Source organism: Dromaius novaehollandiae, chromosome 25 (assembly GCF_036370855.1).
Source record: "Dromaius novaehollandiae isolate bDroNov1 chromosome 25, bDroNov1.hap1, whole genome shotgun sequence".
NCBI classification, from domain to species: domain Eukaryota; kingdom Metazoa; phylum Chordata; class Aves; order Casuariiformes; family Dromaiidae; genus Dromaius; species Dromaius novaehollandiae.
This window is the reverse complement of record NC_088122.1, coordinates 4394582-4416833: the sequence shown is the minus strand read 5'-3', so window position 1 is coordinate 4416833 and position 22252 is coordinate 4394582. Positions and strand designations below refer to the sequence as shown.

General features: G+C 42.3%; 2 protein-coding genes across 5 annotated transcripts in view; one reads left to right on the top strand and one right to left on the bottom strand.

Annotated features, from left to right (window-relative positions):
* Positions 1-1646, bottom strand: part of MATK (megakaryocyte-associated tyrosine kinase) — a 36982-nt gene extending 35336 nt beyond the window's left edge. For both annotated transcript variants that reach the window (XM_064497222.1, XM_026105445.2), the window contains exon 1: positions 834-1646. The gene's annotated coding sequence lies outside the window, so the exon portion shown is untranslated. The remainder of the gene's footprint in view (positions 1-833) is intronic.
* Positions 1647-5165: 3519 nt separating this feature from the next.
* Positions 5166-22252, top strand: part of ELAVL1 (ELAV like RNA binding protein 1) — a 37703-nt gene continuing 20616 nt past the window's right edge. For 2 of the 3 annotated variants that reach the window (XM_064497602.1, XM_064497600.1), the window contains exons 1-2: positions 5166-5291; positions 17304-17487. In XM_064497602.1, coding sequence (XP_064353672.1) covers positions 17316-17487 — 172 coding nt within the window. In that variant the 5' untranslated portion in view covers positions 5166-5291; positions 17304-17315. Of the gene's footprint in view, positions 5292-10817; positions 11026-17303; positions 17488-22252 lie in introns of all 3 variants that reach the window. The other variant, XM_064497601.1, reaches the window with a different exon arrangement.

The following is a 22252-nucleotide window of genomic DNA, read 5'->3' as shown; positions in this document are numbered from 1 at the left end:
TCCTAAACATTTTCTTCTATTTAGCCTGGGACACATACCAAGATTGAGGATCATTAAAAGAACGGTCATCAATACTTTTATATTTTAATTGCAACAGAGTTAACAGCTTACTGGAAAGAGAACTATACTATAAATAAGCGCTGTATCAAGCGGTGGCACCGTTCAAAGCTGGTATGAAACTATGCAAAACCAAAAGCTTCATAAATGACGACCTTGAAATGAAGAGGACCACAGGCAACAAGAAAAGCTTCCACTGTGCTTCCCCCATTTTTGCTGTTTCACTGAGGAGGTATTTTACTCACTACTAAACTTTCAAGGAGATGTTTTTAAATGCTAGGCTAACACACAGTACTAACTGCTACACAACAAAGAGGAGAAAATTGCAGATGCCATTAATACACAAAGGAAAAGCAAAGTCAAAGAAAGGGGAAGAGGAAAAAACTTCAGTAAGGGCTTATTTTAACTGCAAATTTAAATTGAGTTTTAAGTTATCCACATCTGTCCACAAGCCATTAAATGTGGCAGGTTTAACTTGAAAAGCCTGGTACCTCACTGTAGTGGCGCAGAGAAGCTTGCTAACATGCTCCACCAGGCAATGTGTCCACTATCCACTGCGAGGAGGCTCTCCACTTGCAAGCTCACTAGCCCTCTAATGCTTTCCCAATGTTTTCTGCATTGCTCTAAGAAAGGCCAGAGAAATTCTCCCACAAGTTAGTGAAAATTTAAACAGGCTTCTCTTATTGCAGTGCAAGGAACAGCAGAATATGCCCCAGGTGATACAATTCACTTCACAAATGAAATAACAGCACCAGCACAATGAAACAAGTACTTACTGCTAACCACAATGAAGGTAACTCCTAGGGAGTGAAATACCAAATATGACTCCATCTTTCTACAAGCAACCAGGCGAAGGAACTTCTGGAGAGGACAAAACACTCTGGGGTGGAAACCAAGGAAATCCCAAGGGCCACATTACACCAGGAGCAAAAAGAGCAGAGAAATACAAGAAAAGCGGAACCAGAAAACGTTATTTGGGAGGATGCTCACAGTGGAGCTACCCTCAAGTATGGTACACACACACACAAAAAAAATCACTGTCTGGGACTACAAAGCACAAGGAGATAGAACTGAGGTGTGAGGCACCCAAAAATCTTGGAACAATATTGAGAACTTTTGCTCAAACAGAAGAGAAGACTGGTGGCTGAAGCTCTGCAAGGACAACAGAATGGGTGGGGAAAGGGCTCTTAAGGGAAAACTGAGGTCTGAAAGAAACATGACACATTAAAAGAGGAAGAAGAATATAAAGAAACCAAACACATCAGGGAGGAAGAGGGCTGCCACGGAGGGAGGGCAGCACAGGAGCCAGGACACCTTTCAGGAGCTAGATACTGAACAAGGCAGAGAAGGAAGGAAGAGGGAGCTCCAGCACCCGAACCCGAATCCGAATCCCCCCGAGCTCCCTTGGGCCAAGGAGGGCCAGGCCCGTCGCAGGTGCGCGACGGGACGAGCGCGGGGCCTCAGCGGGAGCCCGCTCCCAGGCACACAGCCCTCCCAGCTGCCCCAGGGGCGGGCGCCCCGCCGCCATTTTAGCCGCCCTGAGGGCGGGGGGCGGGAGCCGCCATGCCGGCGTCGCCCCGGCAGCGGGGGGGCGGGGCCTGCCCAGGGGGCGGGCTGGGCGGTGCCGGTAGCGGGGAGGGGCGGCCCACTCCTCCCGCCGCCGGTTACCCGCCCCGAGGCCCGGCAGCGCCGTGCGCGAAGCCTAACGGCTCCCAGCCGCCATTTTAGCGACCGCAGCGAGCCGCGGGAGGGGGGAAGGGGCACGTGACGGCGCGGCGCCGGGGGGGGGGGGGCAGCCGCGGGGGGAGGGTCCGAGCTTTCACACAACTAACTGCGACACGTCCGCAGCGACGGTTGCGACACTGGTGATAAACGAGGGCATCGATTATTGATACGATATGTCGATGTTGTTACATCAGTCGCCTGCCATCGATGTCTGTCATCGGTGGATGCCGTGACGGCGGCGCGGTGCCGTGTCTGGGCACCGGCTCCTCACAGGTAGGCGGAGAGCGGTGGCCGCGTGCTGCCAAAACCCGCTGCTTTAAACGTCGTTCGCGGGCCTTCCCGGAGCAACTGCTCGGTGTGTCTGGAAATACACGCCCGAATGGACCTAGAAATCCGTTCAAGATATATGTGTGTGTATATATGCATATATGTATACGTACACACACATATAGGGTCTATTGTGTAATAATAGCTATAGCATACTCCAGATAACCAACCACTCTTGTGATCAAGGAGAGGATAAAACAGATTTATAGTGTTTTATCATGATGACAAAGATAACATATAAACAAGCTACTTAAAAGAGCAGGGTACAAAGAATCCGTGGAGAAGTCTGTCAGAAAACGGTCTGGAGCCACCTCCCAGGTCATGAAGTCCTGAAGTGAGTCACTGCCGGAAGAGGGAACCGCAAGGGCTGGGGCTACTCAAACTCCTCCTTTCTGTAGCTAATAGGACTTTTGAATAAAATCAGCAGACCTGCGTTCAGGTGCTTTGCTGATCCTACCCATAAAGCGCTCTTACATTCTCTGTTAAACTCCCATCTTAAAATGAAGGAGGCATTTTGTCCCTGTTACATTTGTTAGAAGGCTCTGCAACAATCTTTCTCCTTTTGCAACCTGCAGTTTCTAGCTGATATTTATTCAGGGCTGGTTATAACCATTTGTCCTTGTGGCAGCCACTTCAGTGCTTCACTTCACATTGTTCATTTTCCTGCCATACGCAAGAATCATGTAGACAAATGTCTTGCAGTATCACCAAACATAACTCGGTTGGCGCTGAACTTTTTTCATGTTTCAGTGTAAATCACCAACTAGCCTGACGGAACATAGATGTGAAGAGCCAGATGACATTACATTGCATCATCGTAAAATAACTTCACCAGGACACCTCGCTTTGCATTTAAAAAAATTCTACATTATCATGAAACCTTAAGACCAATGTATTTTCACAATGAACTGAAACACGGCAACAGAAAATGAATAAATTTCAGCACAATGAGATCATTCCTTTAAAAAATCACCTACAGGTTAGCAAGATAATACCTAACCGTCATCACAATTTTACATAACACAATGTTTATAATGCTTAATGAAATAATTATGCTGAAAATATGCAGTTGTGAATAACAGTACCAAAGCTCAGTGCAGCAGTTTCATGCCTACGGCCTCAATTTTGGAAATGTGAGACCTATTTTAGGCCCAAGAACATGGTTGCTTAATTAAAAACAATGATACAAGAAAAATGCAAGCTACACAGTAACAGAAAGCTGCCATTGATGTGAATGACAAAATTGTGATATTGTGGCTGGCATACATAGCAGCATGAGCAAATAACAGATGCACAAACATCTTTAATATTTTATGCGGCCTTGAAGGTTATTTCCAGACCTGTCAGGCTTGGAATTTACACGTATGGATTACCCATCTGGCACTGAAAGCTATGGTAAAGACAAAAGAAAAAGAGTAATAACTCTTTCCAGCATTTCTCTTAATGGTTAATTTCTTTGATGGACTCTTGATTTAATGATGCTTCCCATCACCTTCTCTTTGTTACCATGCCCTCCAGACTATTGCAGAAACTGGCTTGTTCTTGGGCATACTGTATGGAAGATTAGGATGCCATACATAACAGCCCAATATAACAGGACCACGATAGGGTTTCTGAAATGTATTTCTGGACAGAAAACCAGATACCATCAGTGCAACAATGTTGGGAATTTACTATGCAAGGCCTTTGCCAGAGGCAAAATTGGAATCTATTCCAAGTCAAGGTAGGTAGAGGAAAGATATTTACTATTTTGACTGTGTGATTTTCCATGCATCCCAGGGTAATTATTACTAGTAATGTATAAAATATTGCACAGGTATGCATACAATGAAATGGCAAAACACACATGCCCCTGTATGGTTTTGCCACTATATCTCAAGTGTCCATCCTTCGGGCTGGATCTCACTACTCTTCTAGCCCAGAAAAAGGTACATTAATGTGATTTTAGTCATGTTACTCAACTAAGTAAAATTCAAATTCATGAGTTGTCTTTGATAAAGCAAGTAACATTAAACATTTTAATGCGGCAATACTCTAATGTTACTTTTTGGAATTTCTGTCCGAAGTTGAGTACCAAATTTAGACTTTGTCAGGTATACAGGATTTACAGTCTTGCAAATTCACAACTGAGTCATGCACAAAACATACTGCTTTGTGCCATGAGTATTATTGCGCAACACTATGTTAATGACAAAAAGACACTAGTTTCCTGCAGAATAGTGTAATTTTACATTCAAGGACTCTGCCTGTGGAGTGGAATGCAGGCATGGATGCAAAGGTATGGCCTTGACTACCAAAAATGTGCTGGCTCTGGATGGAGGGAGAAGAGTTAGGATCATTGCAGAAGGCCTTCCTAGAGCATAGAAAAGAGCTGACCATCACAGCTTCTGCTGTAGAGCATTTCTTTTGCACAGGAACAATTTAATCTCTTAAGGGAGAGTCGCAAGCATTCCTTTGTGCTATTGCTCAGTGAGGCTCCCCTGTTCCTCCGTGCTGCAGCTGGCACCATGTCTACATCCGCAGAGAGAGAAGACTTCAGCCAGCGGGGAGTTACTGACCACAGACACCCCAGAGCCTAGGGCTGCCCCCCTCTTGCTAGCTCCTCCGGTCTGGTCTAACTTTTCCTACAAGGGGGAGCTTGCACTTCTACCCGTGGGAGCACAGCACAGGGGAGCAATGGAAGCGAGACCCAGGGGCCCGAGCTCCTGGCAATCACCTCAGCGAGGCCCAGCTGAGCGGGCTGAGGGCGGGGCAGCGCCAGCTCCGCGGGCCCTGGGCAGGTCCCCATGGGGACCCCCTTCGGCCACGCCGCCGGCACCCGCCGGCACCTGCGGCTCCCCCCTCGCCTCCACGCTGCCCTTGCGGCCGGGGCGGCTCGGGCTCTGCGCGCCATCGCCGCAGGCCCTCGCCCCGCCTCAGGCAGGCCCGTGGCGGCGGCGCGCGGGGCCCATGTCCCCGCGCGAGACCGGCGGCGCCCCTCCCCCGCGCGGCGCTCCTCCTCCCCGGCCCGCGCTTGACGGACGGGACGCGGGGCCAATGGGGCGCCGGGCACGTGCGCGCCGCAGCCAACGGGGCTCGGCGGGCGGGGCGTGGGCGTGCCCAGCGGCGCTGCGAGCGGCTTGTTGTGCGCGCTGCGGAGCCGTTAGCCTCCCGCTGCCCAGGCCCTGCCGAGCTGCCGACAGGTGAGGCCCGGCCGGCTCGGGTCGCCGGGGAGCGCCCGGGAAGCCCTGCGCGGCTCCCGCGGGGCCGGCGGGGGCAGGAGCGGGCCGCGCGGGCCGCGCTGGCGAGGCTGAGGCCTGGGCCGGGGCCTGGGCCTGGGCTGGGGCCTGCGGGGGGGAGAGCCGGGGCCTGCGGGGGGGAGGGGCCAGTCGGAGGGGGAGCGCGGGCCCGGGGTGGGGGGGGGCCGGGGCTGCGGCCGCGGCCTGCGCTCGGGAGTGCTGGGGCCGGGCCTGGGGCCTGCGGGGCGGCGGGGGCCTACGCGGGGTGGATGGAGCCCGGGCGGTGGAGGAGGAGCCCGAGGCCTCTGTACTCGCGGGCGGCGAGGCCGTGGGTCTCGTTGCCTGGGGCTACTGCGGAGGGGGCCGGCCCTGGGTGGGGGATGTGCTGCCTGGGTCCGTACCTTATCCTGGAGTTTCTCTTCCGGTTAATGCTCGTTGTTCTTTATATTTATTTTGTGTGCGTCTGCAGTAGGTCTTTTAAATCTCCCACCTTCGATAAGACTGGTGCATCTTTATTGACTGGCAGTATCTGAGGGTGGGCTTCCTAATGTGGACAGCACTTATTAATATCAGTGCTAATTTAGGCCTGCTAGGAATGAGGTTAGGTAATGCTGTGCTAGCTGCCTTTGACTGGAAGAAATCACGACTGAAGTAGTAGCCTACTATTGTTAGTACTGGTGGGAGGTTTTTCACAGTAGAGCACTTACTCTTTAGGTAGCGACTGGAAGAGGCAAGAATGTGTTAGGGGAGCATTCAGTGGGAGGATGTGGGTGAAAAGAATGTGTGCAGCGGTAGCCTGGAGGAAGGACCACTGAGCTGTGGTGGAATAGTTTGTACAGAAGTGAGTATGCAGGCAGTCATATTCTGTAATGTTGGGTAGTGGAGTAGCATTATCTATAAGGCAGTGGCCTATACCTGAGGCTTGCTGAGAAGGGAAACATTTCATGCCATGAAGGGATTATGCCTTGGATCCTGTGATCCACGTAACAAGATGCCTGTGGGAAAATAAGGGTGGGAACAAATAAGAGGAATAGAGATTCATTTATTAATATCTCCTATTAGTACTACTTATTAATGTTGCTGGCTGTTGACATAATTGAGCACTTCTCTTGATCTCTGTATTTCTTCTCCTTTTTCTGTTTCATTTTATGTTATGAATGCGAATGTGGATGTTGATTGCTCATGTTGTATGACTCTTGTCTCTCTTGCAGTCTGCTGTCCCCCAGTATTCACGTTTTAATCGCTTTCCTTTCTAGATCTGTGTGAACGGAGTTCTCCCAGACCAATGTGTCTCTCTTTAAAACTGGGATAAAGTCAATATTCTATGTGCTTTATCAAGCCTATATGGTACACTTTCATCAGTTCTTGGATTTCCAGTGAATCTTGGCAGTGTCTGTAGTGTGTGGTCGTAAAGCCTAATTCCCTGAGCCTTCTAAGTCTGTGCGGCATACTTCTTTGCTCTGAGGCCATGCTAGATTTGGTTTTGGAGCAGTATAACTGTTTGTATGATGCAAGCGAGTGTGTGGCTTCATGATTAAAAGTGTTCAGCAGTTCTGACTTAACAAACTCCTATTATTTGCCCCTGCAGTATGCTGTCCATCTAATTCCGTTGGAATGAGAACAGGAACATCTTAAGCTGGTGTTGTGGTTAAGTATATTGTATAGTGAATTTGTGGGCTTAGTTATTTGGCCCCGATGTAGGTGGTTCTGCAACCCCAGATAAATGTGGCTATACCGCTTTCCCGTGTGTGGTCTCATGCAGTGCCAGGTTTGTGGGAGCGATAGTAGTAGTGTTAAGAACAGTCTAAGTGGAAGTACTGATATTGTGTATAGCGTCTTTCTTGACTTAATCACTTCTGTCGAATGTGGCTAGCTTCTAGTTGTTGACGTTAGCTTACCATGAACTGAGACCTATGCTCCTAATTCAAGCACTCTATTTTCTACTTGCTATTTCTTGAGTATTCTGTCAGTTATTTTCTCCTGAAAAAATTGTCTTCTCTTGACCTGCTAGTGGCATGTTGTTTTTCTTTTAATATCTGTTTCTTTAAGCCCTTACACCAGCCTGTTTTGTTGCTGAAGGGTTGGTCTCTTTAGTATTTGTTGCTTGTTTGTTACAAGGCCTCTGTGAATTGATTACAGCAAAATGTTATTAGATATTGCACTGAGTGTGTGTCTTGTGGATAAACTACTTGTAAAGATGGCAGACTGCTAGTTAAAGAAAACTTAAGGTTGCTGTACTTGCAGACTTAAGGTATTTGGAAATGCAAAAAAACCCAACTACCTCTAAGCACTATAGAAAAAGCATGGAAATTAGCTCTAGGAAATTAGTTTCCCTCTAATTTAAGCATTTGGAAGCAGTGACATAGTATCAGCATAAGAGAGCTGTTACATTTTTGCTTTCTACTAAAAACTAGTTGGGCCCTTTCTCCTGTTTGAACTGCAGTTTTGTGATCTAGGTACTTGCAAGCTTCAAACTGCTGGCCTAAATGATGCATTTGATTATACAACCTTATTATATGTAGGTGATGTATGCAAAAATAGATTTTAAGCTTCTTTTGTTTTTGTTTCTTTTTTGAGGGGGAGTAGGGTGGAAAGAAGCTATGCTGAGAAGACAGAGGATTTCCTTGTGTGTGTGTGCACGCACAATTTTGTCGTCTTTTTTATTTGTACTGCTAGTAGCAGTAGCATAGTGAATATAAACTATAATTTCCCTCTTACCCAGCACTTCCTTGGCCTCCTTGTAGGAGAGCAGCAGGAAGTCTTGGTCCCTCATCAAACGTTCAGAGATGGATTTCCAGCTATTTTTGTTGTGCTGATGCTACCAGTTTGATGCTCTGTCCTGCTTCCATTATGTCTCTTGCCTTCCTGTTCCATCACAGTGGAAGTACCAGCTGCTAATCCAACGATGGGTTGAATGGTAGTGAGGAGTGTCAGAATTTGTCTGGAAACCATAGTTCTTGTGCCCTCTTCTTCTCATCTTCCACAAATATCCTGTGCATAGGAAAGGAGTTCTTCCCCAAGTGTTTTCTTTCCAGCATAGTTCTTGGTCTCCATATTTTTTTCGAGGCAAAAAAGCTAGCCAGAGGCAATGACTGGTCAAACAGTCTGATGCTGTCTAGAACAAGAAGGTGGTTGACTTCTTTTGTTTATATCAGTTTGTAGTAAATCTGTCCTTTTTAAAATACTGATACAGAAGTTAAGGTAGTTTCAGCCAGAAATAGTTGTCCAGCTCTGTCTTTTCTGCTCAAGAACTCCACTATGTTAACTGTCAGCATCTGACCCAGTGACAGAACTGTGGAAAGTATTGAAGTGAAGCTCTGAGCACAGTTTTATAGCCTACTCTCTCTGTCATGTCTAACTATTAACCTTGAAAGATAGGGAAATCTCAGATCTAGCTGCAGTTTGTTTGGTATCTTAGTTGCATAATTTCAAATTGGCCCTTGTTCACAGACATCAAGTAGAGGTGATTTGGGAGGCCCTGAGCCTCCCCTTCATGTTTAAGCAGAAGTGGATGGTAATTATGGCCAGTTCTTATGTGATTTGTGGCAGCCCCCTAAATATGATTAATTTTTATTCCTGTGAATTGAGCACAGTTCATCAGACTGATGGTAAAATGGGGTTGTTCTTCAGAAAATGGTTCTAGCTTTCCAAACTGCGGTTTATTTTTTGGCCTTGAATGCTTATGTCTCTGAATGGCAGTATAAGCATTGACAAAAACACTTATCTTGATTTGATGTTGTCAGTTTCTGAACATGACTAAAAAAAATTGGAGAGAAGTGTTTAAAACTTTTTTAAAAACACTCTGATTGTTAAAGAATATGTAAAACCATTTTGTTCAAAATATTAAAATGTTGGCAGTTATGATTTATTAGGTAACTAATACATTTATTTCCAAAGTTATATATATTAAAAAAAGTTTGTTGAAATGACATTCAGTGGTAGATTTTAGTAGTAGCCTTTTCTGAGGTTGTGGAGGCCCCTCCTTCTCTCCCCCCTGAAACTGAGAAAACTCTTGGGACCTTAAACTTAGTCTAAGGGGGAAAAGGGAAAAGTCTTTATCCTAGGAGCACGAAGGGGGAACAGAACTGATGAAAGGATGAGATCCACTAATTCAAATTTTGAAGGACCACCAAGCAGAAACAATCTATTTAGTTGCCTGATTCACAAACAGAACTTAAACATTAGTGTAAAAGGAACATATATATATGCAAGTTAATGTGAGTAACTATGTGGCTTAATACTTGGAATTTTAGTATATGAAAACCATTCTGGCTAGGGCAAATGCCAAAGTCATTTTAAAAAGGTGACCTTCAGCATATTTCAGAAGGCTGATCTTTATGATTTGGTTTATTTTGCCAAAGAATGAAAAAATACATGCCAAAGGAATAAAAGGGAATATTTAATTCCAATTTTCCTGGTTGCTGATTTAAAGTAATGCGGCTCAGGAGGAGAAGAGTTCAGATGAAAGTTATCCAGGACAGAATACTGCCCTTACTGAGCACTGTGGGACAATAAAAGGAGAATGAGGTAACGGCACAACTTGGAGAAAGGACTCTACAATACCTCTCTCTGCTTTTAACTTCTCATGTGTATGCAAACGTCATGATTCAAAATTCAGGAAAATGCCTATCCCAAAGAAACATACGATTCATACTCATTAAATACAATGGCTGCTAATTGGCCTAAGCATTACAAGCAAGAAAATGTGAGATCCAGATTCTTTCTTAGTGATCATGGACTTTGCTTTTTAGTAACAGCATCAGGCATCTCTCAAACATAGGCACACAGTACCTCATTTTTAAATTACTTTTATTCATATGGAAAACTTGAGCCCGATTCCCTGCTTTTGTCATGTGTAGTTGAAATAATCTGATAAGACTGAAGCATGTAACTGAGATTCAAGCTGAGGTTTTGAAGTTTGTGGCCCCGTCTCCATATGCAAAGGAGATGGGTCTAGATCAGGAAATTGGAAGAGAGGTGTCCAGGCTGTGGAGCACTGGGAAACTTTTTTTCTTTACTGGGAGATATGTAGGCCTAATAAAGTTGTGTTTTACTGGTGTGGCTTCTGAGGTGAAAATTATTCTATTCCTTAGTGATTTCTAAGGAGACAATATGTGTTTTTTCTCCAGTCTGTCTCTTTGCCTTCATAAATTCTTGCTTCTCAGTCCTGTCCTGACAGCTGGCTGTGAAACACAGTCTTGCCATGCTAAAACTTGTTGGATTGTTCTTGCAAACAGTCTTTTGAAATAGTTAAAATGAGTAGAGGTTTTTTGAAGGCCCTTTAGGAAGGAAGGGCTTCGGCTGAAGTTACTATAGTTGAGGCTTTTATTTCTTTTGGAATTTTCTTTTTCTTTTTTTTTTTTTGTGCATGGGGCATTGCTTTTGCCATGTGTTCAAACCTGGACATCTCAGCAGCTCTGCCTCTGGCAGCTGTGTGGATTGGTTTGGCACTTATCTTGATGCAGTAGTGTCTCTTTTGTTCCATTTCAGGTATGATCTCCAAGGAATACTGCTCAGCAGCTTCAAAACTTGAGTGGTAGAACAGTGTCCAAGACAGATAGCCAAGTTTGCTTCTGAGTCAACCATGACTTGTGGGTAGGCATGTCAACAAATATCATCCATGCTTTGAAGAAACAAGAGGAGGTCTCTTTGTAGAGCCCTGAAGTTCTCCTTGAAGCACTTCAGCAAGATCCCTGAGGTCAGACAGTGTATTTAAAAATAAACCCTTGAAATTGAAGTATGAGTTGGTCAAGACAGCTCACCAGCAGAACTCTGCCAGCATCACTTGTTGCAATGGAGGATACCTTTGCATTCAGTAGTATTAAATCTAACGGGCAACTTCATCAGTTTAGGGACTTTGATAGACACTGTCTCTTGAGTGTTGTATGTCCTAAGTGATGCTAACCTGTACCTCATTGGAAAGAGAAGCTGAGGCATTGGTCAGTAATCTTTGTATCTTTCAGCTGTGTTTTGGGAACCATGCTGTACTCATTATGGTCTATTCCTGGTTTTCCGGGCATTCATCTGCCTCTTTTTGGCCAAGTGTCAAACATTGGTGTAGTCTGTGTACTTCTGACGTCAAAGCCAAGAAATATGTTCAAGGTAGCTCGGACCTTCTTGCATTCAGCACAGCCAGTGTTAGTGCTTACCTGTGCACCTGCAGTGCTGTAGTCTTCCTTCAAGGAAGTTGTCTATATTGTTGTATATGTCTATACAGTTGTCTAACTATATTGTATGAATGAGAATAGGCCAGTTGCTGGAGTGATTGAGAGCTGCTGCCTGGATTTTAATGAAGCTGATAACTACTGGCATGAAGGAACACTGAGCTCATGACTCTTGAGAGAATTTCCTCTCCTCTTAGGTTCTGCAGTAGCTGAAGTGCTTGTATTTTCATCTATAATCTGTTCAGGTGTCTGCATTCCAGTTTGTGTCACCCCAGCAGTGGTCTAATGCCTTTGGAGACCTGTAGAGAAGCTGCTTGGTCTTGAAGGCAGGCAGTTATCTTTCTCGAGGATGTTCCTATTTTAGGTTATTGCCTCAGGTTCTTGTAGGAAGAAGAAAACATCTCACAATGAAAGACGTTAATGGTATTGTATCCTAGAATCCTGGATGGAGATGCCGAGTTTCATTTGGAAATAACAGTTACTGGTCTGTTGAAAGAACCATTTGTGTCATTTCCTTTTACACCTTCTGGACTAGGGATTTTGTGAAGCTTTGTGAGATGGTAATCTTCATGGTAAATGTAATGTTTCCTAAGAAAAATACAGGATTTAAAATACTTTTGAATCCAGCCCCTGACAATACAGACCCTGCTATTGTTGAATGAGCAGTCTTTGCAGCAGGTGATGAAGTGCTGAGCTATGCGAGTTCGAGGACCTCCAAAATAACGGAATATATAGTTCCTGTTGGGTGCTGTATGCATTCTTGCCCTCTTAAGTTTGTGGGCATCTTGCATAAGGAAGAAAGCTGCCCTTTAGAACAAACTTCTAAAGGTTGTTGTGAGATTTTTTTTTTTTCTGGTAGGTAAATTATCATTTTAGGAACTTTACTGTGATAGAAGTTGGTTGTAAGATTTCCTGTTTTTCAGGACCTGGAACAGAAGGTGTTTTTGGAAAGGCTGTGAAGTACTTAAGCAACCCCATTACAAGTAGCCTTTCTAAATGGAGCTGTTAAACCTTTTTTCCTTCCCTGTCCTTTCACTGAGAATGGAAATGTATTCAGGCTTCTATTTACCTGAAAGTGGATTGACAAATATCACTTAATGAAGTTACAGGTGGAAGTTAGTTTCAGGGCCTGATTCTGAACTCTCTGGCATATCTACTGACATTGATTATTCCATCTTTGACAGATTAAGGAAGATCAGGAGGTTCCCTATATTTCGTCCTTTAACATATTTTAGTGGGAACAGAATTAAAAAATTGAGATTTGCTAATGTAATTTTGTAGATTTTAGCCATACTGACCACTTGATACTCCCTCTTTCTTTTGGGGAATTATCTTTAGTGTATAAATGATAGTAGTTCTTTAGGGGCTGTTTCTATTCTCACTGGTGCAAGGTCTGTTAACCACTAGTGGAGGAAGTGGTGTCCCACTAACTTCCAGGATGGCCAGAAAATGTGTCTATTCATCTTGTAGTAGCTTCTGTAAATGTTTGGTGAAAGATGAGGAAGCAAGGAGCATCTTCTCTTTCAGTGCTCTGCTCCTTTTCCTCTTCTCTACTACTCCTTTATCATTCCCCCATGCTTTGTTACTGGTATCCCACAAAAATGTTTGCCAGGCCTTTATGCAAGGGCTTCCTGTAATTTTTCTAACTTCCAAAGAAAAGCAGATGGAAGGCTTCCTTCACAGTTCTAATTGCTTCTGAATCAACAATGCCTTAGGCACTCCTTGTTTATCACAGGGAAACATAGCTGGTAAGTATTGCAGACGGCTGAGATTAGAAACTGTGGTAAAATGATTTAAAGTTGATAGCCACTTGCCAAACTCCTGTCAATTTTGCTTAATGCCAGATGCAAGTCTGATAGCTTGCCATTATGGTGTGCCTTGGAGTTTTCTACGCTTGGTATCTCTGTGGTGCCTCCTCTTTCAGGCAGCTGTTGTGGATACCTTGTACTTGGAGGATGAGGAAAATAGATTTGAAAGTCTTTGTTTTTGGAAGAAATTAATATGTATAGCAACTTTAAACTTGGCAGGAAAAGAATCTTGGCATCAGCAAGGATTTGTGTTGAATCTTGGGCAAACTTGGTTGAGTGTGAAAGAAATTTGAGCCTTCATTATGCAGAATCAATGAAAAAAAAATCAATGCCTCTTCCTTTGCTTACTAAATATTCTAACTGTACTGAACAGTTTTCAGACTCATCAGCCTATTGGTGTATTGCACATGCAGGGCTTGAGTTTTGCACAAAACAAAGGCAAGCAAAGTTGCTTTCCATTAAAACATTTTTGAGAACTTAAGTTGTGTGGTTTTATACCTCAGATATGTTGAACAAAAAAGGCTCATCTGTTTGAGTGTCATTTAATAGAATAGGCTTTTTTTGAGCTAGTGCTCAGACAGTTCTGACAGAGCTGGAAAGGAACCTGTATATAATGGTGTAACGTCACAATACAGCTGAGTCAAGCTGACAGGTTGAAATTATCAAAATGGGGGAGTCTTCTGCTGCTTCTAGCTCTGCAGTTTCTTCTCTTGCTCTCCTCTCCTCTGGCATTAGTCCTGGCGTATATCTTGCTGCAAGGTAAGCAGACCAAAACAGCTGACACAGCAAAAAGTGCTTCCCTCCTGGGGTAGTTTTTCCACTGCTTTCGTGGTTCAAATTGGTTATCCTGTGGGCCGAAAGGTATGGGAGATTGCTTGTGTTGACACTTGGAACACAGAAATGGAGGGTAGAAGGCTAATCAGCAAGGAGGGGGGAGCAAGACCTCTCCTTCCTCAAGCTGCCAGCTGTTAGTTTGAATCAAACCATATCCAAAAATAATAGATTCCATTTAAGTCTATATTGTACTAAACCTTAAAAGAAGTCTAGTACTGCTTTATTCTGAAATGATGTACTCTGGTATTTCCACTAATAAAAAATACTTGATATTCACACAAAGAAAGTATTAAACAAATGTGAAATGTGACTTAACAATAGCTACTGATGAAGGGACTAAAAGCTGGCATCCTAACTAAGGGCAGAATTCCCTTTCTAGAGTTAGGATTTCTTTGCTTTTTCTGACTTTCCATTTTTTAGCCTCTAGGTGTCAAAGGTTTATCCTCTAACAGGTCCTAATCCTTAAAAGAAAGCAGTGTACCATTGCTGCTCAGGCCCTTGGCATAGGGGACAGCGGAGGCTGTAGTTTCATGAAAATCTGCCATGCTCGTGCTGAACACTGCATTTGTGGTGTTACTGGTTGTAATTCAAAATCACCTTATTTAAGAAGCATACCTGGTAAGTGTGAATGCTTCTGGTTGGTCCTAATGCAAAACTAAATTGTCAAATGTAACTAGTATTAACCACAAATGGTCCTGGAAGGCTTGCTGGCTCACTCTGCATTGGAATGAGCTAGAAGCGTTTGCATATGCTGAACACCTCTTCTGATGTCATGCTTTATTGGAAGCTGAGAAGCAGTAACATCTTAAACTATCCTAATTCCACTGGGGTTGATTATTCCCTCAGGAACGATTAACACTGATAGTGATACCTAGATTAGATAATCTTGTCAGCAAACTAAAACCAGAGGAATGTTAATAATAGTTGCTTACTTATAACATCTTACCTTGTTTTTTGGCCAAGTGAGTATGTTGGAAGCCTGTTAAAATAAACACAGAATGTCATCTTTGGGCCTGTGGTAATTAATGTTGCCGTGGTGGCTTTGAGAGGCTCAACCAGAATCAGATTTTATGTTGAACTTGGAAGGTTCACACTAATCTTTTAACTGTGTTAAACAGTTGTAAGCCTGCTGCTTGAATTTGTCATTAGGCTGATTGTATTTAATATTTTTCTTGGATATTAATGGATCAGTATACTTAACATTTGGATCTCTTGCATCACGTGAAGCCTTCATTTACTTTTATTCTGGAAGTATGGTGGTATGAATCTGAACTTGCAGAGCTGGTGAATGGAGTTTAGCAAGCACTATTGATTTAGCTATATGCAGCCAAATTTCTCTGCATGCTTCTGGATGATGTTCCTGGAGTGACTGCTCTGGATTATGAAAAGATTTGGATTCTCTCAGGGATTAGCTTTAGAAATGATTTTTGTAGATGAAAAGTAGTTTTTGTGACTTGAGTGAAGCACAGAGGAAGTATTACAAGTAGTTAAAGCATGGAGTTGAGTCTTTTTTTATACATAATTTCATCTGGAAGTGTGCGACTGCTATTAGAATCTGGACTTTTAAATAATTACATTTGGGGTGTGCTCATATTTAAAGGGTTTCTTATGAGTGTAGTCTGTATGGTTAGTCAGTAAGTGAGCCTAGAAGGCAGCAACTGAAACCTTCTCTGCAGCTGGCTGGTTTGGTTTCATAAATGGAGCTGGGACTGACTTGATAAACTACTCACATTCTTCCAGTTTATTAGGTTGGAGTGGGAATTTATTTAGATTAAAAGTCTGAATTTATAGTTACAATATTGATTTACTTGTAGATGTGGGATTGGGGCCTGAAAGTCAAGTCTGCAGTCAAAACTGCATGCCTGTTCCAAGACAAAATAAGAGTCTTCATAACATGAATGTAAAAAAGAAGAGACATTAAAATATCTGTTAAATGACCATCAATAGGAAGCAGCTGTGCTATGAGAGTTGCACTGGTTACACCATAAGAGGAGGAGTTCTGACCTGAGCATCAGGATGCCTTGAATTCGCTTCAGGTCTTTAGCAGCATTTCTGTTGATTCTGTGCACTTGACAGCTGTTCTTAATGTAGCTTTGTTTAATGAATCTTGTTTCAGAGCAGGAGATGTTTAACCCTCTAAGTGAGAGGATGAACAAATCTGCTCCAAAAACCTTGAGAACCAAAGTCTGGTACAACACATCAAATTAGATTCCTAATGGTGATGGTTTCCATAAAGAATATGCCACTCTGGGCTTCCTGAATCTGCTAGACTTTTTCTCCTCCCACAGGAATAAGGTTTAGAGATCCTGCTTTTAAATATTTCTAAGCAGTTTTAAAAGCACTTTAACATCCCTACCATTCTGGCAGACCATGAAGAAAGAGCAGCTTGGGTGGGTCTGTTATGATTGAGATGGAACTGTAAATGTTCTGTGGATGTGAAACTTCAGGATTCAGTCACTGCTGATGGTTAATGCAGAGCGTATCTCCATGTGATGAGATTTCTGGATATTTTTTCAAAGCTTTCTTTAAAAAGGTGCTAAAATAAAAGCTGTAAGAAGTACTCAGTAAGCACCAAAGTTAATGTTCACTGCAGCTTGATCGGTTTCATCTATACAACTAAGTAGTGACTCAAAGACTACTATTTAACAACAATGCCTGAAGATGCAGAATAAGCAATATGGAAAGGAGAAAACATTTGGAAAATAAATGGTCTGCAGTTAAGGTACTGAACTGGGTCAAGCAGATCTGGCCGCTGCACCTCTTTCTGCCTCGTAAGAATTTTGAGCAGAAGGTTGGCGATTTCAATTCTGGCATTTGTCAAATCAAATGCTCAAATTGGAAACCTGACTTTTTTTTTAACTCTGCTCTTGTGAATATTTTGGTGTTTATAGGAATGTTTACAAAATCTGTCTTGAGTCTTCCTTATGTAAAAGCTTGAGAGCTCTTTAACAGTGCATGATTTTATAAAATACCATGCTTGTTAGCTTGAAAGAGTGAATTGTTCTGGGATTTTCACAAACAATGTTTTGTTTTACAAGTGGAAAAATACGTACAGTTGAAATGCTTGTTCTCAGTTTTCTAAAATAAACATTCAAACTTATTTCAGGTGGAGAAAGTTTGGCTTACTGAAACAAAGATCTAGAACTTATTTGGGATTTTTCTCTTTGCAGATATAATATAAAATGTCTAATGGTTATGAAGATCACATGGCTGAAGATTGCAGGGATGATATTGGTAGAACAAATTTAATTGTGAACTACCTCCCTCAGAACATGACGCAAGATGAGTTACGGAGTCTATTTAGCAGTATTGGCGAAGTTGAATCTGCAAAACTTATTCGGGACAAAGTTGCAGGTATAATCTAGTATATAAGAAATTTTTACCTTGTGGTAGACTACTCAACCAAACACTTGATTGTATGCAATTTAATGTAGTTATTCAATATTTATCTGTGTGTACTCCAACTACTGATGAGAATGCATGTAACTAGAGTAATGTTAAGACTAGAAATTGAGTACCAGGAAGATAGGATACATCAGGCTGAATTCATGACTCTTTGTCTGTGCTTAAGTAGTACAATAAGTAAATTCCTAAATTTGAACATCTGTATGTATGTTTAAACTAGTCTGAATTTGGTCCCCAACTGGCTTATTCTTCCTGCAGCCTGAGCTGTTTTGACATTATATAAGCTCTGAATATTCAAAAAAAGAAAAAGTAGTAGCATTAAAAATGAGGAATGAAGTCTGTAGGTTTGTGAAACTTAATGTTTCCTTGAAAACAAGTGCTGGTAGAGCAGCAGGTTTCATGAACTAAGTGTATTTAGCAGTAGGAGCTTTTTATCTGCTCTGTAAAGGTGCTTTAGTCCTTGCATTGTTAAAAATCTTCAGTTACAGTTTCTTATTGTTCAGAATTCATTGACTCTTTGATTTATGGGGACAGCATGGTTATTGCTGTAACTAAAAGTGTTTGTGCTGCTAACTAGCTGTGCATGCTTGTTTGTCCTGAGTGTGCAGACAATTGCCTTGTGGAATCTTCTCTTGCACATGCTCAATCTTGTACTTCAGAATCTAGTAATACTGATGGAGATCATTATCTGATCCATAATGAAAAGGTCTGAAGCTACTTTACTGTCCGTTTAAAAAAAAAAAAAAAAAAGCGTGAAATTTGATGAACCTTGTAAGAATTCTTTCTGTGTTATTTTTAGCAATTTTCGTAACTTTATTTTATATGTTTGAAAGTAGAAGTGAGAAGAGAGTAACCAAAAACTTTAAAACTTACTTCCAGGATGGCTTCTCCGATTCACATGTTTTTCTTCTCAGAGTTCCTTTGCTGACGCTTCACATAATAGCCCTCTAACTAAACGTGCTTGTGGGCTGTGTGTATAAAATCATGATGAAATAGTTCCATGAAATACTGATTTGTTTTTGAGTGCTTTGATGGCTGAGTATTCAGCCAAGATATTGTTGTACAGTTTGAAATGCTTAAAGTAGAGGCTTCCTTCGGAGGCAACTTTTGCAAGTAAGTAAGGCCACCTGTTTTAATGACCGCAAGCCAGTCATCGAATGACACTGCTGAGCCACACCTTAGACTTTCAGCTAAGCATAAAACTCTGTGTGGAGGGGGTGAAGATATTTTAAATGGGAAGCAAGACACATCACTACCTGAAGTCTGAGAGTACTTCACACTGTCCCCTGTGGCATCGTATACTCTGGTAAAGTCTACTTAACTTGGCTTAGAACTTGACAGAGCTGAGTGGTTTAAAGCCAAAATATGTGCCTGTGTACTTCAGGTTTTTCTTAACAGCCCTCTGAGGAGTCGGAAGTAAAATTCCTGTTAGTGTTGCCCGCAAGTCTGGAGTGCGGTGTACAAACACTACTTTTCATGAAAGTGATTGGAAATTAGATCACTTTATTTTCTACCTCACTAACTTTTCTTTCACTTGCAACACTCTTAGCAGCAATTCCCAGTCTTTGTGCTCACAGGTAGTTTTGGAGTATCAGTAACTGAGAATCAGCTTCTGCAGGAATCTTCTAAAAACACCACTTTACTGTTTTTGCTTCATGTTTGCATTAAGATTTATCTGTGCTGTGAAGCTTCATTCTAAGCCAATCCGATGTCTGGCTGCTCCTGAAAAAAAGTTCTGCTTTCCTCACGCTGCCAGCTGCATTTGTTTGACCCCACAGAGAGCCATGACAAGCTAGCAGGAAACTAGAACTACAAAAAGATCTGTTTAGCTCCCTGATCTAGTTTTTGGTGAGGTCAGAAAGTTGTAATATTAGCACATAGAGATGGTAGGACTGAGCGGCCTGGGCAGGAGGGATAACCTCTCCTTTTGTTGGAATCAAGTTTTTAGATCAGTTTAATTCTTCTCAGACCGCAGCCTTGGAACCATGGTGATGTTTCAGTAAATAAAAGTAGCCTGTCTTTGGAGTTGCATTTATTGGCTGTAGAGGTAAAGAACAATGTTGTTTGATTCTTATTTTTTTAATGAAAAAATGACTGAAGATTTTTCTTAATTGTCTATTAATGGAAAATGTAGAGCAGAGAATGTCTTGTACCTGGAATAGAGATTTTAATGATTTATTGAATTAACCTCAGCTTTCTGGAGATTGATCACATTGATTCAAGAGCTTGTTTGAAAGCTAAGTTCTTTCTGGAGCAAAATACTTCATTATAATTAAGATATATACACAGTCAGGTTTTGTTTGAATACAGCATGACTACTGAACAATTTTATGTTTCATGACTGTCTTTATAAAATTCAGAGAAGGTATTTGAAAGTGCTAGATTCTGTATCCTTTACTGTGCTATTGATAATCAGTAAAGGAAATGAAAATAACAGCTAACTAGTGTCAGTTTGCATTCCTTACTATGAATTTTCTTTGTGTAAACATGAATTATAGCAGTTGGCAGGAGTTTGATTATGCATTTGTTTTATTGTTTGAGACAGGATAACTTTTTTATTTTTGCAGAATCTATACAGAGAAGCTCGTGCACAGTGGCTGAACACTAGACAGGGTGCAGTGTTCCTGCTGCAGTTTCAGTTCTTCCTGATCACACTGAAAAGATAGGGTGCTGTTCTCTTCATTCTCCAATTTGTGTATTGCATTCCTAAGCATTTTCAGACGTGGCTATGCTTAACTTGTGGTGAGTGAGTCCTTTCGTCTGCATCTAGTAATAGGTGTATTCCCAGGGGCAGTGGACAAGTCCTGGACTGCTGCTCTGTTTGTGGGTCATTGTGCTTGTATTCATAGTAAGTCTGTCCTGAATATCTAGAACTTTCATATGAAGAAAGCTGTAAAACTGATACTGGATATTGTTCTTTCTGTCAGATCTTAAGACTAGCACCAGCCATATCTTAGGGCTTTAAGCCCCAGGGAAATGTTAGAAGGTCATTTCCCAATATAGTATGGCCCAGTGTCAAGTCTGAGATTTTACTTTTCACTTTTTCATCTCCTGGCCTTTTGTGGTAATCGCTGAGGCTTGTGAGTAGCCGTCAACCCAATTCAATCGACGGAATCCCCTCTTCCTGTGATTATTCTGGCTCATGAGTTTGAGAGAAAGGAAAAGTACTGCAGTTTTGTCTGATCTCTCTGTACTGACTGTAGCCTTCTAGCACTGACTTCAGACAGACACTGATGCCAAACTTGTGCTCTCTGCCGATCTTCCACCCAGCAATGTTTATTGTCTTAAATGTCCTCTTTGGAGCTGTTGTCTCCTATCATAGAGTCAAAAGAAGAAACATGTCCTGTACCATGTTGTGTGTCAAGGATGCTTGACTTCAGTGCTGGGATATCAAGATTCTGGGGTCTGGTTTTCCAGCATGTCTACTGGGCTGGACTCCTCTTACAGGGAAAATGTTTTTGGGATGACTTTCCTTCTTCAGGATCTTCTGATACAAAACTCCAGTCTTGCTGAATTTTTCACAGCATGGATGCAGGTGGTTCATTGCATCAGTATATCCAATCCTCCATGATGTAGGTGCTTCTAATCTATACCTGGAAAGGTGCTGAAAGACCCTGGTTGTCTTTAGTAGTTCTCTGTTCATGGGGCTGTATTCAGACTTCAGTGCTAGTCCCTCTGAACTAACTGCTAAAGCTGAAAACTAGTCTCTCCTGAGCATAAAATTTATTAAGAACATAATGTAACATTTATTTAGAACACTGTTCTATGAGATGGCAGTTCCTTTTGTAAGTCTCCAAGTTTCTGAGGTTTCCTGCTCGCTTCCTCATACCTGTTATACTGCTCAACAAGGGAATAAGGTATCCCTGTGATAGCCATGCCAAATTATTTGGATTTCTACTCTAGAAGACCTATCTGTCTTTTTAACTGGCTGAATGTACCTGTTTCTAGTGGGGTTCTTCCTTCCATTGAAAGGATGTTATCCTTCAGACTCTGCCAGAGGCTCTTTCTGTAGCAGAAAGGTACAAAAATATAGCCATGTCTGTGCAGGTCTGAATATAGGGTCCTTTTTTTTTTTTTTTTTTTTTTTTTAATTGACTTATGTAACTTTTGACCTTTGGAGCTCACTAACATTGATCTTAATCAGCAGGTATCAGGAAGAGAGATTTCACTCCACCATTGCTGGAAAATATGGAACAGATTGGATATTTTGGGGTGACTTGTAGTTGTGCAAAAATCTGGGACCCACCTCAAATGAATGCTGCTGTTATGCCTCGTTCCCTCACACTGCAAGTGTATGTGTGGGGTGTTGCTTGCAGGTCCGAAAAGAAGGAATTTCTGTGTAGTTGGAGTTCTTCAGGACTCGATATGCCTGTTCATGTTTTACTGTCTTTTCCTTTCCATGAGGTCTTCTCTGGAAGATCCTGTCATAGAAATTCTGCAGCTGAAAAAAAGAATGATTGTTTCCCTCTAAATTTTTAAATGATAAGCAGAAGGAAGACTTTATTGCATACCCTTCAGGACCTGAAGGGGGTAAATGGCTCTCTGGCTCACATGACAGAGTATCTCTGTTCATTTTCCTAGTGCAGTGACATCTGTGCTAGTAACAGAACTCTTAAGTATTCTTATTTTGTGGAAAGCATTTAAGTATTCTCTTTTGCTGAAATGATTTCCTTGAAATTGCTTATACAGTTATTTGTTAACTATGTAATCAGAA